Source organism: Mytilus californianus, unplaced genomic scaffold (assembly GCF_021869535.1).
Source record: "Mytilus californianus isolate M0D057914Y unplaced genomic scaffold, xbMytCali1.0.p SCAF_9, whole genome shotgun sequence".
NCBI lineage: Eukaryota > Metazoa > Mollusca > Bivalvia > Mytilida > Mytilidae > Mytilus > Mytilus californianus.
The window spans coordinates 89412669-89432402 of record NW_026262745.1 but is presented as its reverse complement, the minus strand read 5'-3'; the positions used below and the strand labels follow the sequence as shown (position 1 = coordinate 89432402).

General features: G+C 31.4%; 2 protein-coding genes across 2 annotated transcripts in view; both read left to right on the top strand.

Moving 5' to 3' along the window:
* The window catches only part of LOC127716018 (uncharacterized), a 364497-nt gene that overhangs the window by 23240 nt on the left and 321523 nt on the right, over window positions 1–19734 (top strand). The window lies entirely within an intron of this gene.
* LOC127716019 (uncharacterized) overlaps window positions 1–19734 on the top strand; it is a 35284-nt gene that overhangs the window by 14534 nt on the left and 1016 nt on the right. The window contains exons 2-5 of the mRNA XM_052222143.1: window positions 15377–15459; window positions 16336–16505; window positions 16807–16967; window positions 18179–18345. Of these exons, the coding sequence (XP_052078103.1) occupies window positions 15377–15459; window positions 16336–16505; window positions 16807–16967; window positions 18179–18345 (581 nt within the window). The remainder of the gene's footprint in view (window positions 1–15376; window positions 15460–16335; window positions 16506–16806; window positions 16968–18178; window positions 18346–19734) is intronic.

Below are 19734 nucleotides of genomic sequence, written 5' to 3'. Positions count from 1 at the left end.
CTTTGACATAATCAATAATATATTACAGTAAATACGAGCGAAACATATCTTTATAAGTAAAGAATTGTCGCATAAAAATTAAATACGCGGGAAATTGCAAAGTTCACGAAGTCTAGTCTGATTAATCATTTTACAAAAAAAAAAAAAAGTGCAAGTATAACTTGCTATCAATTTTTGTAGTAATATTGTTTTGTAAGAGAGCCCTTCAGGACACTTCATCGTATACGCACAAAGATAAAATAAATGAAACACTTTTAAGCTGTTTAAATCATGCAGTGAATTTTGAAAATATGGTTTAAAAAAAACGGTTATTTCTGTTTAATACTTTTCTGTCCCTTGTTTTAATAATTAGGACACGTGCCACCGGTTATACAACTAGTCAACCATGAATAATCTCAAACAACAAATGTTTTATTGGTTTGTCATAATTGCTAATCAATGTCGTATGGTTTTCGGCAATATCTTAACAATAAGGGTTTATCCTTCAGTATTATAAAATTGCTTCAGTCATTTAATATATTTTATTTTTGTTGGTCATGTATAATATTTTTAGAATGATAATATAATTGTATCATTTTGAAGCGTTATTTATATAATTATTTAATATTTACAGAGACATATGTATTATATGTCTCTGATATTTATTTAACTGGCATATGTACCGATTTGATTGGCCAATAACTGTTTAAACACATGACGGCATAATAATATTATACATGAGCGTTTTGGAAAAATTCGGCAGATAGTTAATCAACGGCTCCAAGGAAAGTTTTCTTGTAGGGTAAAAGAAGGGGGAAAATATACCTCTTAGGAGTAAAACTTTAAAATTTGTATAACCTTTAAATTGTTTAACTTTTCATATTCAGGCTTTCTCCTCAATTGCTAATATGGAGAATCGCGTTTTAATGCCATATCTTTTATCATTGTTTCTGTTAAATCAAAGACATGTAATACATGTATTCTATTTTTTCTGAATAAACTTATTCACAATGATATATGGAAATTCGGGACGATTTAGAAATTGGCATGTTGTGTATACACCTTTCTATTGGTAAACACTATATATGTTGCCCACTCGATGTCCCTGTGTGTTTTTTGTTGTTTGATTGCTGTCTTATTGTCGTTAAACCCACCATGATCTCCTACTGTTTAAGTTCTGTTTAATGTACGTTTTAATCGATTTAAAACAAACTGAGTTTTGCTCAGATGAAGATTAATAGAAGAGGTTTGTATATAAATGCTTAGTGCAAAGTAAACAATAAAAAAAAAGTTTCACTTTTCAATTTTCAACTCCCCAAAATTTTAAACTGTATTGATTTTGAAGACGTGTCTCATCTAAACGAAGTCTGAATGGTCTCCAACTTACCAGTTTATTGTTTCCCTGTTTTGCACATACCTAAATATAAACCTCATCACATTTGATCCCAAAATTACCAATAAAATTGAATTTGTCGTAGTAAATTCCATTGAGCACAAAACAAATCCAAACCAGATTTGAATTATATGGATATTCAATTTTTTTTTAAGAAATATGAAGAAGAATAATAATTATCTTGTTTGACTTTGAAACACGGAGTTAGTACTTTAAATTACATTGTGCACAAAATATAATAAAATCTTCCTAGGAATGAGAAACTCTTTCTTCATAGAAATGTATGAAATAGTTTACACTGGACATTAAACAACCAACAATCAATCAACTAAAATATATTCAAGGGATTATTATTATGCATGTATATGTATATAAATGCCAGGCACCATATAAATATATTGAATAATCAACAAAATATAGTGCTGTCAAAAAGACACATTATCATTAGGATATCAAAATAATACACGTTTTTTTTTTCAAAATGATTAGCAAACAATCCGCTTTCCGAAGCATTTTTCAGTTTCCGTGCTATCGCTCCGTGTCGGTTAATAATTTTTAGAATAAAGTTGAAAAATCGATCTACGTAACACACTATATTATAATATATATAGAAGTCACAGAAATCATTAAACTTATGCATGGCGGAAAAGAAATATACGAAAACAATGTGCATGCAGCCTCGCAAATAATATTTAAAAAAATGACATTTAATTTATAAAACTTAGGACTTTAATTTTTGTATTTTTGGTAGGATGTTGAAGTCTCTAGAATATAGAAAAAAAACGAGAAAACCTCTTAGTACACTATCAAAATGTGATTGGTGTCCATTGTACTATATATTGTTTAAGCATTTAGTGTATTCTTATTCATTTGGACATCTGTGTCCCTGGCTCTGAACAAGAAATTGCGAGGATGTTATGCTTTTACCTTTTTATACCGTCTATTTACCTTTAATATGATTTTTTAACAGAATGTTATATATATAATTTTTAAATTGGTGTTTTTCCTTGTGAAAACAAAATGGTCCTAAGCTAAATGTCGTCGTCAGATGTCTAGTGTCTCATAAGCCTATCTAGTCTGGGTATTTGTCTTATTTTATTATTGTGAAATGTATATTACAAATTTATATAATTTGTATATAACTTGGTAGACAAGTATGTGACACTTGAATAAAATAAATTTTCTCTCTGTATAATGGAAGTCGCTAAACACTTTAGAATATACACCACTTGCTGTTTTCTTTACCTGGACACAGATCTTATTACGTAACAAGTACGAATAATGTAAAATTATCGATATGGTATATTCAGTAGGATAAACATGGTATCTCTGGACTGGGGTATTTAAGATATTTTGATCTGACAATGAGTGTACATTTATTTGTGTTTTATGATAAAAAACAAATGCACATTACCATCGTATTTTCACAAAATCTTGAAAATGTGTTGACTTGGAGCATTTATATATATTTTCAAAACCTGAGACAAATCACTGATTTTCAATTATAGATCTATCTCATTATTATCAGCAGTGGGCAAAGTATTTGAAAGAATTGTATTTAAAAATGTATTTAGACGTTACGCACGTTCCCAATAAAACTATACGCTTTTGACGTTCTTCGAAAGAAAGTTTCAAACGTTAAAGCTTACAACCTACTTATGTGAAAATGACGTCTTAAAAAGACCGTAGAATTTACATTCTTCCAACAAGTATTCATTTTGCCGAGATTTTCTAAGTTGCTTCTGTATATGCTTTCATTTTTTTAAGCTGGGCTTAGCATTAATAAATGCAAAATTTCATAGAATTAAAACAAAATTTCACACATGCAAATTTTTTAATTTTGCGATAAATTGTCTCCAACAATAATATGTAGCACTGAATAACAATTTGATGTCTTGTAATATGATTTAAAATCTGTTTTGTATATTATTAAGAGTCTTTTATTTTTCAACATTCAAAATGTTTTGAATCCTTAAAACTAAGTTTGACACTATGAGTGAAACAAATGCCGGAAAATCTGAGGCTACATGTACATCTAAGGACGAGCGTGCTTCCAACATATCACATTGACTGTCTTTGCTTATAACCTTTCATGTCTTCTTTTCTTAATTTTGTTTTCACTATTTGTGTATTATCAGTTTCTTCTCTTTCTTAAAATTTAGCAATGTTCTCCTTGCCAGAAGACGTCTCCAATCTTGGCTAGTGAAATTGTTGTTATTTAAGAAGTACGTTTTATTTATTTTTTAATAAAAAGTGGCTTATATACTAGTATTATAATCCATAGTATTTATTTTATCAGTTAATACTCGAATAAGTCAACAATCTTAATATCAATTACGATTTTATGGAAAGTGTTAAAAATTGCATTTTTTTTTAATGTGCATTAAGTTTGAAAAAGAAATACGTGCTCTTATGATGATGCCATTGTCAACTTTCAATATTTCAAGGTTGGTCGGGGGTCTAATTTTTGTTTAAAAGAAAATGTTTTCATTGATTACAATTTTTAAATCAGGATTGTTTTATCGGGCAAATAATTTAGAAAAAATCATTTTATGAAGGAATTTACACATTTTGTACAGTAAATCAGGCCGTTAGTTTTCTCGTTTGAATTGTTTTATATTTGTCATTTCGGGGCTTTTTATAGCTTACTATGAGGATAGGGTTTTGCTCATTGTTAACGTCTTTGTCATCTGGTCTTTGATGAAAGTTTGTCTCGTTGGCAATCATACGGCCACATCTTCTTCTTTTAATAATTACAATAAATTGATCTATTCTGTGATTTATTAAGAAAACGAGGACGATGATTTCGTATTGTTTTTTGCTTTCGGAAAACATGTGTTCATCTGAAATATTTTTTTCACAAACAAAAGCTTAAAAGAAGGGACGGCGATCCATACTTTTTTATTATATGTTTGAAATTATAGAATTTGGCAAAGTATGGAAAACTCTTTTTATATAGACCAATATCTACCTCACAGATTAACAGTAGGCCGAAATCTGATTTTTACATATATAATTACTTTTAAGTGACCAGATGTGTATTTTTAAGTAACTGCTATATATACACATGGATCAATGTTTTCTGAAATGAACAAATATGGATCAGGAATGCATTTCATGCACTTTTCATACTATAAATTATTTTTGGTTTAGCGCTTCCATTTCTAGTCAAGATATTACTGAGTATCGGTTTACACTAGATCTTCTTTGACATTTTTTTAAAATCATTTCCAAATGGATAATTTTTCGATTTCAATGGTTTTGGTTTTGTTTTTACATTGTTTTACAAGTATAAAAATCAATATTCACGCCATGTTGAGTTCTGCGAAAATAAAAAAAAAATCTACTGTATTCAAAAATTGAAAATTTGCACGCAGTAGATTGATTGGTTTATTTATTTGGTGTCTAACGCCACATTCGTCACTATTGGCTATTTCGTGGCGGTTTTATTGGATGAGGAAGCCGGAGTGCTTGAGGTAACCACCGAGCCACACTGCAGGCTTTTTGAGGTTGATTTAATGATAAAGAAGAGAAAAATGGTATGTCAATTTGTTATCTATACAATCAAACCTGCCGAAGAAACCACCTGTATTCAGCAAAAAACTGTGTTATAAGACCATTAATTGTAGGTCCCTATGTAGTGCATTTCATATAGATTGAACATGTAAAAGACCACCAGTCATATGAAACCACAATTTTGCTCTCCCTTTAGTGGTCTCTTAAGACAGTTTTCAATGTATATACACAGCGGATTCAATGTAGTCTATTTATTAGAATTTGAATTCTCTCTTCCTTTTTTTATAAGTTGGATATTCATATAAAAAAAATAAACTTCACGCAAAGTATACGCTTTGAAAAATAAGGAAATGAAGAAATTTTGGAAGATGTGGGGTCCATTAAATGAGGGATTTTTTTTCGAACGGGTCGGGAGTGTCTGTAAATTAATATACTGGAGCCTGCTACATGTTTGTGTGCAATCCATCTTATTTGTCGGACAACTATACTCTCTCTCTCAAATAAATGTAAAAGAAAAGTTTCAATCTTAATATACTAGTCTCATCGCATGCCTATGTAACAGGCAATTCTGTTGGAGATTCTAGAAAATAAACTCCATTCTGCCTTACTACTTCTAGATGTAATAAATTATAACCTTCTTTTTCATACATATGACTAGCGAGTGTTCTACTCACAGTAGATTAAAAAAGATTATCGTAAGCTATACTGAAATTCGTGATATACCTTTTTTTTTGTTAGATGAGTCGCTGACACAAAAAAATGATTGCAGGTTATACTGAAATGTTCGTGACTAAGGAGCACTTTTTCTCATAAGATTTTTTTGTGAGATATTTTATTCATGAGTTTAGCTTCGATTCTTTTAATAGCAACGCTAGGCATTAGGGATTTGGTGTACAGCTTGATTTAGAATCGTTTATAATCTGGCTTAGAGGGATAATTAAGATTGATCGCATTTTCATTTTCAATGTAGCTTGCCTTTCTAAAAGTGAGAGTGTGATCATATGTAAACGGTTGACTGCGGATCATTGTCTTTATGCAGTATCCGAGTTAAATATTTCGACATCTTAAATCCTTGATACAATGCGGATCTATATATTGATGCATATTAGACGAGAAATTTATCTTATATAGATCAGACCATTTCATGAAATTATTTTATGCCAAATATGCAATAAAAGTCATATACAGTTTAGCGTTATTATAACGCGAACGTCAAATTAAGGCTATGGGGACATGTCATTGGACATCTTAGATCGTTTCTGATTTTCTATCTGCAGCTCAAACAAAAGTTCTTATCAAACTATTGTTTTATATATACTATGAATTCTTCTCGTTGTTGTTATTGGTGTTCTAATTCTTTTCACATACAAGCTTGTCTTGTTGCTATAGTCTGGAGATTTCAGTTATTTTTGCTAACAAAATGTTTTCCATATCCCATGTTAGGATCCTTGTCAGAAGTTGAAAATTTCATATCTGAATATTTTTCGTTACTTTTGATGGTGGATCTTGCTTGTTTCTGTGGGGCTTCTTTCTCCTGTATATGTTTCACTCACGGGGTAAAAATCGTAAAATTGTCAAAACTTATTGGATTTTTATATATTGCATAGTCCGAATTATATACTTAAAAAGATTTTCATTAAAACAATATTGCGAATCTTGAATGTTTTAGTAAAATTCTATTTCGAATGACATCGCTGACCTACATAGATTAATTTATTTCTAAAATGCAATACATAGTTTACTTCTGACAGATATTTGGTTCTCCTTTAAAAATACTGGGTCATGATATATATAAATTGCAGTCCCGAGTTATTTGAAGATGTTTAATTGGGGTTAAATGATCAGAAATGCACAATTATATATGTTTTAAATACTTAAAGTATAAACATATTAATTTGTGAATATGATGATACTGATCATTGAAATAAGATCAAAAGACGTAAAAAATGCCAGAGTTTTATATATACATTGTAGTGAATAGACAGCTGTCTATTGTTGCCGACAGCATGACTCCAGTGTTGTACGGTTATCTTTGTCGTTGGATTGCTGCCTCATTAAAGCTTATCCATATCTCCCTTATTCATATGAATATGAAATGAATGAGACATCGTACGTAGATTGAGTGGATCGACGTGTTTCATGTACGCAAACTATTTCTGTCCGAGTGCAGAATCTGCTGGCGGTGGTTAACCGGTTGTCATTTATCCATGTTCGTTTTTTTTTTATTTGTTTTAGTTTATTCTTTGCGACGGGATTTTGTTGTTCCTTTACATAAGCCATTGTGATATGCATAAAATATTAAAAAAATGTATATTTGGACAGTATTATACGAAAACAAAACGATCACTTCAGAGAAAATAAAAAAAAAAGAGATCAAAGTTGGAACAAATGATGAAATCATATAAGACATCGAAAAGAGGAGACTTCAGGTAATAGTCTTGATGTGCAGTCATGGCACCACATGATTTGAGGAACCGTGGGACCTCGATCATAGGTTCCCGGTGGACGTCGATCTGAGTCTTACATATATATGAAAGATGGCACTGAATATTGACTAAAGACTTTAAGTGGCTTATAACTTTTGGTTGTTAATATGAAATGAACTCGAGACATATAGTATACAAATGCCATTCACATTATGCCGTGCGTATTTCTTAAGATAAATAGAACTATAATTAATGCATTCAACTCTTAGTTTCACCATTTCTTCTGAATGAACTACCCCTATATGGATAAAATAATGTTTGTCCAATTTGCAGACAATAACAGGCGTTATTTTTTCTCCGATAAAGTTTCAATCGAATTGCCTAAATTACATGACTTAAAGGCAATAACTGTTTCATTTTGTTTGCGGGGCATTATCAATTATGACTGGAAACGGCAATTCCCGATAAAAAAGTTACGAAGTTTACTGAATCAGAACCACCACCATCACATACATCAATCATCATCATCACCATCACTGATCATCACCTTCATAAACAAAACACGTATAATGTTGTGACCACCGCATATAATGTTTTAACCACTGCATATAATGTTCCGACAACTGCATATAATGTTGCCACGACTGCATATAATGTTGTAACCACTGCATATAATGTTGTGACCACCCCATATAATGTTTTAACAACTGCATATAATGTTCCGCCAACTGCATATAATGTTGTCACGACTGCATATAATGTTGTCACGATTGCATATAATGTTGTGACCACTGCATATAATGTAACCACTGCATATAATGTTGTGACGACTGCATATAATGCTGTCGCGGCTGCATATTATGCTGTGACCACTGCATATAATGATAATCATCAACATAAGGCAGTCATGGCGTTCCATAAAATTGAATGTTTTTTCCATCCATATCAGTTAACAGGTGTGAAAAATTTGAGATCTATAGTAGAATTTTGTTTAATAAAAAGCCTCCGAATCATACTTTGAATTATTTTGTCCATCAGGACATTTTATTGGACACGGGAAAACTGACGATGTTTTTAAAGTAACACCGCAGTTACATAATGATGACTTCAGAGAGCTTCTTTAGGACATGTATGTATTTTCTGATATTATTAAAATCCATTTTTAACCGTTAAATCTTATAAAAAGTGAAGGCAGAAAGTTTGTGTACGGCTTGAGTAGCTAATTTGGACATTTTTTCTCTTCCATCTCTAAACTCTTCTGACGATCTTCCTCCTCTAACAGTAAAAAACGTCTAAAACCCCATTTTACGTTATAGGTATACAATACAGTTGTAAAATTATATAACATTCTACTTACTATTTAATCCGCACTGGGATTTCAAAGACGCGCACAAAATTGTAACAGCGGGTCACCCTTAAAATGACGTTGTAGGCATCGAAATGAGCAGAGTTTTTCATTACACAATGCACAAAGCAAAAACTCATCTATGTTATTGATTTCTTTGGTTTATTTCCTTTCGAATGATATGCAGAACATGGATATTTATTGTAAAGGAAAAGAGCTTCAATTTGAATAACCCGCCATCTATCGTATATTTCCAAAGAGACACCAATACCGTGCGCAACATCTTATTCACTTAATTAGTTATATTTCAAATAGAAAAAAAAGCGTTTCACCTTTTGAGAATACTAATGCAGGAGTTCCGCAAGGCTCTGTATTGGGTCCCCTACTATTCCTTATTCATGTATATGACATAGCTTGTAATTTGATAAGACTAACTCGATTGTGTGCTGATGAAACATCCCTTTCTTTTTAAAGTAATAGTCCTTACACAATAGAGGATGTCTTAAATAGCGATTTAGAACAAATCTTAGCATGGTCTTAAGATTGGCTTATTGATTTTAACCCTTACAAGACAAATGCTATGCTATGGTTGTACTTAACAAGATTCCGACAATTTAGAACATGTTTAGTTAGAAGCAGGAATATTAGTAACTGGGTTGCCCGTGTTTGCTTGTCGGGAAGTTATATATTTTAAGTGAAACAGGCTGAAATTTGCTAGTGGACAGAAGAAAGTACAGAAAGCTCACTATGTTCTATTCTTTATATAATGGGACTGCCTCTACGATTTACTGGCACTTTTTGGTCAAATGTCTAATTATAATTTGCGAAACAATTATGTGATACCCAGTTATAGATAGATTTAACCAGAAAATCCTTTTTTTTTCTCGATCTACTACTATTGAATGGAATAGCCTAAACCCCGACATACGTACGTCCAGAAATATGAATATATTTAAACGAAAGATGAAGTCTAAATTGATACAGACACCTAAGGTGGCGTAGCTAGGCATTTTTTTTAGTGTACGCCCGAACTTCGAAGAGGCGCCTAGTGGCCGCAACATACCCCAGCGTGTCCGTGACAATAGCAACATACTTCGGAGACGTATTTGTTTATTTCTTATCTTTACTGTATGCAAAGTAAAGTAAAAGAGACTACCATAGATTTGTTATTAATCCCAAATGCTTGGTGGGTACAAATGCAGTATTCAGGACTTACATTTTTGCATTAAACCACATTTCAAAAGAAATTAGAAAACTGAGCCGGAAGTATTTCTAAGACACTGATTTTTCCTGTTCTATGTAGTTTTCTTACTGGCAAAAATGGAAAAAGATTTTATAAATGCTGTCAGGCACCGACCATTAAAAAACAATCGATCTGTTTAAAAAAAGAAATGAAAATAACTGTTTGTTTTTTGTTTTTGGCAAATTAGTAAAACGACCGTTTGATTTAAAATCATTTGAAATTATTTTGAAATAGATTAATGATAGTAATTTATTTACATGTGAAAAAGCTAGACTTTGTGGCGTAGGGATGTAATTGAGTGGTTTTGTGCAATTATTTCCCATTATTTCGGCAGTGAAAATCTGCAAGTATTTCATTATGTTGTTTGATTTACACATTATAACAAAACTAAGAATATGACGGATAAATTTATAGTTAGCTGTTTAACGTCCAGTGGCAACTATTAGATGTATTATTAGGAGGACATTTAAAATGTTATAAATATGAACAAGGACATCCTTTGTTATGCAAACATGTGTATCACGGCACAAGCGATGACCTTTAGACCCTGTGTAGCATATGTATATTTAGGGTTGCTCCGAATAAAGGGGATATAGATACAGGAAAATAAAGCAAAAAAAAAAAAAAAAAAATAAGAATAGAGTATAACGGGCTAAATAAAAAATAGAGGACAATGGTCTTAGAAAATTTAAGAATACAGGGAAACGGTCTAGTTTTTGTTGTTAGAAAATTCAAAAATGAAGACGCTCAATTATAATTTCACTTAAGAATTCGAAATTTTTCATTTGCCGTACGCGCTCTTTTTTGATTATTGTTTAAAATCAAGTGCATTTGTAGTAAAAATAATACACTATCGTTTGTACATTGGTAAGGATTTATGTTTGCTGTTGATGAGGCACATAACGGGTAATTGTTTTTATTTGAAATTTCTCATATATTTGATTTTGTTCGACTGATTTGATAGATGAATAAAAATATATCTATAATCTAAAAAAAAAGATTGATTACGATATGTAGATGAAACTGTTATTCAGACGATGTTTAAATACATGCGATAAAAGAGAATATATAAATATGATTAACAAACTTTTTAAACAAAAGGCAAACCTTAAGACCCCGAATATACTTTGTAAGAACATTAGATTAATTCCGAATTCCATCTAAAATACATTGTTCATTTAGGTCAAAAGAATGTTAATACCTTAGGCTATTTTCAAAAAATGTTGACTGAAAACCCTGCAGACTGCAGTTTACTCGCACATTCACCAAGTATGTATTTCCACGGCTATCATATCTTTTAATTTGTTTAAATTTATTTCAGTGTTTATTTTTCAAACTGTTTATGTAAATAATTTTGGATCAACATCGAGTCAGATTAAGTTATAATTTATTAAATGATTAATTAAAAACTGAAATATGCATCCAATCTAAATGTTACGCCTATGATAACCTATATAAAAAGATTTAACAGAACACAATTCATGTTTTATATATTTAAAAAAACCATATACGCTAAACGAAACTATGTACGCCAAGAAACGATGTACGCTAAACGATACGATATACGCTAAACGAAACGATGTACGCTAAACGATACGATATACGCTAAACGAAACGATGTACGCTAACCGATACGATATACGCTAAACGAAAAGATTGACGCAATACCATACGATGTACGATAAAAGGGAGCTTATGTTATCGTTTATGGTATGGTTTATGGTACATGGTTTCGTTCGTACATCATTCGTTCAGGGTTCGTACAACGTTCGGTTAGCGTTTCGTTTGCATTCGTACACCGTTCGGGAATCGTACGTACATCGTTCGGGCATCGTCCGTACATGATTCGGGCATCGTTCGTATTGTTAACTTTTACGTTACACGGACTGTTTACCAGCATACATTTTTGATAGGAAAAAAATGCTATCAAAGATACTTCAGAAATGCCTAGCTCCATGCCTAAGAAATATACATCTTTTTTATTGTTCACATTTATTTAACCTCCATTCAACAATGGGAAGGAACATTTGCCTCAGCTGTGAAATGAATTGATTTAAAACGACTTTTAACATATATACTTCTGACTTGTCAATATCTTAGCATAGAATATGATCAGAATATGGTCTGTGTATAAAACAAGTATACCGCTGTAATAAAAGCACTAGACAATTTATACATGTAAATATATGCTACTTCCAACAGAATTTTGTTTTGTTTTTAGTTTTTAATTATTTTTTTGTCATTATCGTTTATTTTTTAACCACTAAATTTGCGGTTTTGTGATATGTTCGTGCAGTTTTAACAATGTCGTCAATAGTGTTCAGAAAGAAGCTACTAGTATTATAAAATGTGTCAGAACCTTAAATTACACATACATGAACGGAGCTATGATACCATGACAGGTGTACATATGATGTAATTGTGAAATAGCCATTGTAATTGCCAAGTTTTTGATAGTTTAAGGATCATTTTTGATTAGTGGCACGTGCCATCGAATTCAATCTTTATTGACAGAAAATATTAAATAACGAATACATTTATTACTATTATAGGAAGAAAAAGGCGAAGAAGAATTATTTGCTATAGTGCAACTTGAATAAACAAATAAATACATAATTATTTTATATTAAATAAAATTGTTATTAAAATGAAAGAAAGGATTAACGCATTTACAAGGATATATACTAGATGCTGAACTTAAATTAGGTTGTATTGTTTTAACGAAAACTTCTATGAGGATCTGGAGGGGGTCCTTTTTTTAGCTCACCTGACCTGAAAGGTCAAGTGAGCTTTTCTCATCACTTTGCGTCCGTCGTCCGTCGTCCTGCGTCCGTCGTCCGTCGTCCGTCGTCCGTAAACTTTTACAAAAATCTTCTCCTCTGAAACTACTGGGCCAAATTTGACCAAACTTGGCCACAATCATCATTGGGGTATCTAGTTTAAAAAATGTGTCCGATGACCCCGCCAACCAACCAAGATGGCCGCCATGGCTAAAAATAGAACATAGGGGTAAAATGTAGATTTTGGCTTATATCTCTGAAACCAAAGCATTAAGAGCAAATCTGACAGGGGTAAAATTGTTTATCAGGTCAAGATCTATCTGCCCTGAAATTTTCAGATGAATCAGACAACCCATTGTTGGGTTGCTGCCCCTGAATTGGTAATTTTCAGGAAATTTTGCCGTTTTTGGTTATTATCTTGAATATTATTATAGATAGAGATAAACTGTAAACAACAATAATGTTCAGCAAAGTATGATCTACAAATAAGTCAACTTGACCAAAATGGTCAGTTGACCCCTTAAGGAGTTATTGCCCTTTATAGTCAATTTTTAACCATTTTTCGTAAATTTTTGTAATCTTTTACAAAAATCTTCTCCTCTGAAACTACTAAGACAAATTTAACCAAAATTGTCCACAATCATCATTAGGGTATCTAGTTTAAAAAATGTGTCCGATGACCCTGCCCGCAAACCAAGATGGCCGACATGGCAAAAAAATAATACATAGGGTAAAATGCAGTTTTTGGCTCATATCTCTAAAACCAAAGCATTTAGAGCAAATCTGATGGTATAAAATTGTTCATTAGGTCAAGATCTATCTGCCCTGAAATTTTCAGACCAATCAGGCAACATGTTGTTGGGTTGCTGCCCCTGAATTGGTAATTTTAAGAAAATTTTGCAGCTTTTGGTTATTATCTTGAATATTATTATAGATAGAGATAAACTGTAAACAGCAATAATGTACAGCAAAGTTAGATCTACAAATAAGTCAACATGACCAAAATTGTCAATTGACCCCTTAAGGAGTTATTGCCCTTTATAGTCAATTTTTTACAATTTTCATAAATTTTGTAAATTTTTGTAAATTTTTACAAAATATTTTCCACTGTAACTACTGGGCCAAGTTCATTATAGATAGAGATAATAGTAAGGAGCAAGAATGTTCAGTAAAGTAAGATCTACAAACACATCACCATCACCAAAACACAATTTTGTCATGAATCCATCTGTGTCCATTGTTTAATATGCACATAGACCAAGGTGAGCGACACAGGCTCTTTAGAGCCTCTAGTTCTTTATTCTTTAATTTTTTATGCCGATTTTCTCTATTCTTTAAACTTTTTGTCTATTATTATCAATTCTTTATATTCAAGCACCTTATTATTCTCTATTCTTTATTTTTTTTTATCCATTTTCTCTATTCTTTATATTTATTGCCACTCATTCTCTATTCTGTAACCTCCTCCCCGCCCCCTCCCATCAACATCTTCTTCTTTCCGATGGTATGTTATTTATAGTTTTATTGTCTCGTCACGGTCTAAGTGCAGTTTTCAGAATATTAACTGCACTCGGAGACATGGTTCCCTGATGCGGCCTTGGTGACTACGCATCACTACGAAATAAAAGCAAAAAAAAAAAAAAGAAGACGGTTGTCCAAATATAAAAAGAATAACACGCACGGGGAATGATTACTAAATGCCACGAAGTAATTATTAAGTTTTAGAGGAAAGTATCGAAAGATAACGAAATTAACGATATAAATTATCTGACATAAAACATATTTGTATTTACGTTTATCGTTCCCGATGAAGTTAAATCCAGAAACGTGCTTCAGACGCATGAAATTTATAAGGTGTTTTCACTCTTTTGATAATGTTATGTTTAAAATTTGCAATTACTTCTTTTCAAAGAATAAGTAGATAAATACATAAATTAACATCAGAAAATAAAAAATAAAATAAAATCATAAACAGTTATAGGCGAATAAGTTATTTCCTCAACAAAACAAAATCACTAATCTCTTAAAAAAAGACCAACAGAAATAAAACGTCAACCAATGATTTTATGTTTAATTATTAAAAATATACGTTTTTCATTCTAGCATTTATATTGTAATTTTTTTATAATTAAAATGTATCATCCACATGAAGGGGCGTAACTCCTAATATCATTCTGACACACTAAACGGATCTTAACCCGATCTGAAAATTTTGAACATTACTTTTTATGTTTGGTCTGAATTCGTCTAAAACCGTCTTAACATATCTTGTTTAACAGCTAGAGCCTTCTGTCTTGTTTATCTTGACATGAATGAACGGACTGAACACGACATATCTGAACAGCGTCTGAAAGTCTTAAAAAGTCTTAACGTTTTTCCCTAGCGGTAAATTCAGTTGATTCAGACTTGATCAGACCAAAATGACCGTTTCAGACTGAAATCTTGCTACTAGTGTAATATAACGCAAACAAATAACTAAAACAGATCACAAAAAAAAAAGTGTCGGCAAAAAGTTCTATAGAGCTTATGTTTGTAATGTTTCATATAACCCTACCTTATATAATATGTTCTATTCTATTTTATTCTAATAACAATATTCTTACGTTTTATTTGTTAATAATGTAATTTATTTTGAAAATATGCTTATAAATGCATAATGTAGCTATTTTAATAATATTTTTTTTCATGATATAGTATGAAACCGAATGCTGAAATGACCATGTGTATCTTAGTTCTGGTTTTGCTTGTTGTTCACGAAAGTGTCAGCACAACAGAAGGTAAGAACTATATACATGTTAGTGCTGGTAGTTTTATGAAGCATTTAAAAAGTAAAATCACAAAAATACTGAACTCCGAGGAAAATTCAAAATGGAAAGTCCCTAATCAAACACATCAAACGAATTGATAACAAATGTCATATTCCTGACTTGGTACAGGCATTTTGTAATGTACACAATGGTTGATTAAACCTGGTTTTATAACTAGCTAAACGTCTCACTTGTATGAAAGTAGCATCAAATTCCGTTATATTGACAACGATGTGCGTACAAAACAAACACACACAGTTGATAAAAATGTCAAAAAAAGAGGAACAGCAGTCAACATTGTGTTATAATCTTCATCACTACGAAAACAAACAAATATGTAACAAAGAAGCACAAAAAGGCATATAGACAAAGCATAATGTATTCAAAAATGAAAGACAAGAATACAAAAATTTACAATACCACAAGAACATAATTACGGGATGTATAAGTACAGAGCCAAGTCATATGTAATAAAGAAAGTTAACACAAAATGGCATATAAACAAAGCACATAAGCAAAAATGAAAGACAAGAATGCACAACTTCTCATAGAACAATAACACAATGACGGGGTGTATAAGTAATAAGAATAACACATTGATGGATAAATAAGTTTAGAGTCACGTCTAAAGGATATCACCTAAAAAAAAAAAAAAAACAGACTAAACAGTAAAAGTAATAATATTTAAGACAAATAAAAGAATAATATAACACGTTATTAAGACGATAAACAACATCTTTTTTTTTTATTAAAGGCACATTACTATAGAAATGTCCTTCTTAAACATTTATATCATACGATATTTTATCTGACATGAAATGTGAAATAAAAACTTTTACATTTTAGTTTGGTTTCCTGTGTTTATAGCATTTTCCGGAAATGGAAAGCCCGTTCTTGAAGCATGGAACAACCAGGCATTGTGTAACGATCTACCAACATCGTTCGTTACTCAGGGCACAAGCCGCCATTTAAGAAATAGAATTATCGATAATTGGGGTACTGCAAATATAAAGACGGTAACTTGTATTTGATAACAGATATAACTAAAGAAACAAAGAAAGAAGTTCCAGCTCTATATCTATAACAAATACCGAACAACAAAGGCACCAATTACATAAAGACGAAGCCCAAGGCTTGAACATGGTGTTTAATATTGTTTGTTTTTAATTCTTTTCAATACGAAAGATAAGTTTATAGACATGTAGGTTAACTAAATTATCTGTTGTACAAACAATAACAAAATAACCAACGACATTTTACTATGACGTAGCATTTAATTTTTAATTTTTTTGTGTTTGTTTATTTTAATGTTCACAGGTGAAAATAGAATTTTTCAAGAATAATCATGTTGTTGCATGGATGTCCTTTAATGGCAGACATACAGATAAGATGAACTGGTTTAGTAGAGCAAATCTAGCAGACAGTAGTTTTAATGACTTGGAATCCTGCAGTACATTTAACTTCTTTTCAATAACTGGGTAAATAATTTACTAATAGTTTATTTTAATGACTAACACTTATTTTGTATACAGTAAACATGGTAAGGAAATAGGAGTAAATTGACAATAAAATATTCTTGATACATGCAGGAACAATACATGACCATGTTGACGGTATCAAAAACATGTACTTACACCGACTTGTTGATTCAGAGTCGTTTTAAAGAGAACAGATTAAAACGGCAATAATTATACTTGTAATGATCAAGAGAGTTTTAATGATTGCATGACTATAGGCATACAATAAACGAAAAAATATAACCATTATCCATGCAATCAACTTTGTTGTTAGGTCAGTAGTTATATTTGTATTTTTTGCTAAAAAGTTGTATTATTTCCAATTGGCAAGTGAAATGTTTGCAAACTGCACATAAGAACGTTATTGTCGGTTATATAACTAATTACAATTATTCTCCCTTGCTGTGCATTTATTTCTAAATATTAAAACTTTATCACTAACTGTATATCATGCATTCTATGATAATTTTTAATATATTGCTAAAGATACAATTAAGTAATGTAATATTATACTATACATCATACCATATAATATCATATACTATATAATATTTTACAATGTTTTACATTGTGTCAAATTAAGTTATCTCAAATGATATTATTGCACTGCTTATTAATATTGATAGCGAAATCAACAATTGATTGGACGAGACTATGCCACATGACGTCGAACAAAACTTTATATTACCCTCTGAGTATCATATTCCCCTCGGAACTTCCGTATACAACATTACGTGCGGTTAATATTTAAATAACGTTTTAAATATTTTTAGAGATTGTAAAGTAATTTCGTTTTCAAAATTAATTCAGGTCTAAAAGAAAAAAAGGAATTATAATGAATAGATTATGTTTAGTTTTGATTATCATTCTTCATGTAGTGTTTAGTTACAAAAACAAAAAGAAGCGGATAAGATAAAGAATAATGTTCAGGAAGAAAAAAAGTATAGGTAGTGGAATAAAACATTCATTTTCAATTGGCTTATTGAGATATGAAGATGTTTTCACCCTCGAAAAGATATAGTTCCATCGGGCGATGCTTTCATGAAATATGAATGTGCTTGGGTGAACACATCTTCATATCTCCCTCAGGCACTGGAAATAATTTATATTATCATATACAGGTAAACATTAATTTTAAATGTGATCAAGTTGATATCTGATTATTTCTTCAGAAAGTTACGGCGCAAGTTTTTTGTAAATAAAAGTTATGATGGATGTCCAGGAGATGATGGATGGTTTGTTGTTATTGATCAAACTCCTTATTGTCCATGGGAAAAGAAAGGAGCCATTCCACTTTTCCTGTACACCAAAAACTTCACACCTAGAAACTGGACCAATGGTAAGCTTGCATTTAAAGTTCGAACTAATTAAGTTTGTTGAGCTTATCATTATTAAACATTAAAACACCCTTAGCTCATATGTCCCTTTTTCAATACTACTATTCCTCACTGCTGAATGTCAGATTACAATTCGAGTTGAGAATACTTGGAACAACTCTTCAATCGGACTGTATGGGCGTGTTCAAAGGCTAATAAAACTCCTATCCCTATCCACTATTCCATTTTTTCAATTGTCATTCCAAACTTCCCGTCATTCATTTTTTTTTCGTACTAAAAATGCACTATTTGCCATTTGACGTAAAGCGAGTTACACACAATTAATCGATCACAAAATGGTTGACTGATACGATTTGTCCGTGTCTCAACCAACTAGCGACATGTTTCAGTAGTATCAAATATTAGGATACAAGAAAAGTCTTTTTTGAATTTTATCAACCGTGTCTTCTTTCTGATTGTACCAATGTTGACTTGAGTGTGAATGCATATAGTGACAGAGAGTTGAAAGATGTCAAAGGAACATTCAAACTCATAAGTCGAAAATGTATTTACAAAACAATGGCAAAATAGATAAAAAGACTAAAATATAAAAACTATACAAAACACACCATAGTGAACCAAAGACTGAGCCATAAGAACCCTACCAAAAACCGGGAGTGATCTCATGTGCTCTGGAAGGGAGAGGAGATCCTGCTTCACTTCACTTGTCGTGTTGTTAATGTAAAAAAAAAACCCTGTGATAAGTCTAATTAGGTAAGTCAATATGTGATTATAAGTCTTTCTAATAAATTTTTAACACTAAAACCACAGTAAATTACTGTTTTTACTGACGAGGAATTTTTCAACAGGCTAGATTTATTCTTTCGGCTTGGGAGTTCAACCAAAGCTTAACTGTATAAACAAAAATGATAAGCCGACCATACAGTATGAATGTTTTCTTATTATTGAAGCCCGTACGGTTGCACGTGATTGCTTACATTCACTTCTTTGAAGTTTGGTGGATAGTTTTCTCATTGCCAATCATACAACATCTCCTTATTTTCAAGTTCTTCACTCTACAAGATACACTCGATAATGATATGTACAATGAATGGTCACTAAAATGCACCATGAAACCTCTTTACAAATCATTAATATTTTTTCATCAGCAATGACAACCACCATTCAAAAAAATGTACAGATGACTATTCTTCCCACCCAGCATTTAAAGCTGTGAATTAGAAGTCAATGCTAAATCTCTCAAAATATCAGAGAAAATACAATGTTAATCATTTTCTCCTTGCAAAACTATACAAATGCGTCATTTTAACACTATTCAGATGTTTCATTAATGTGTTTTAGATTGATTGAAAGAATTTGTATAACTTAGTTTAATTTAAAAAATGGCCCTT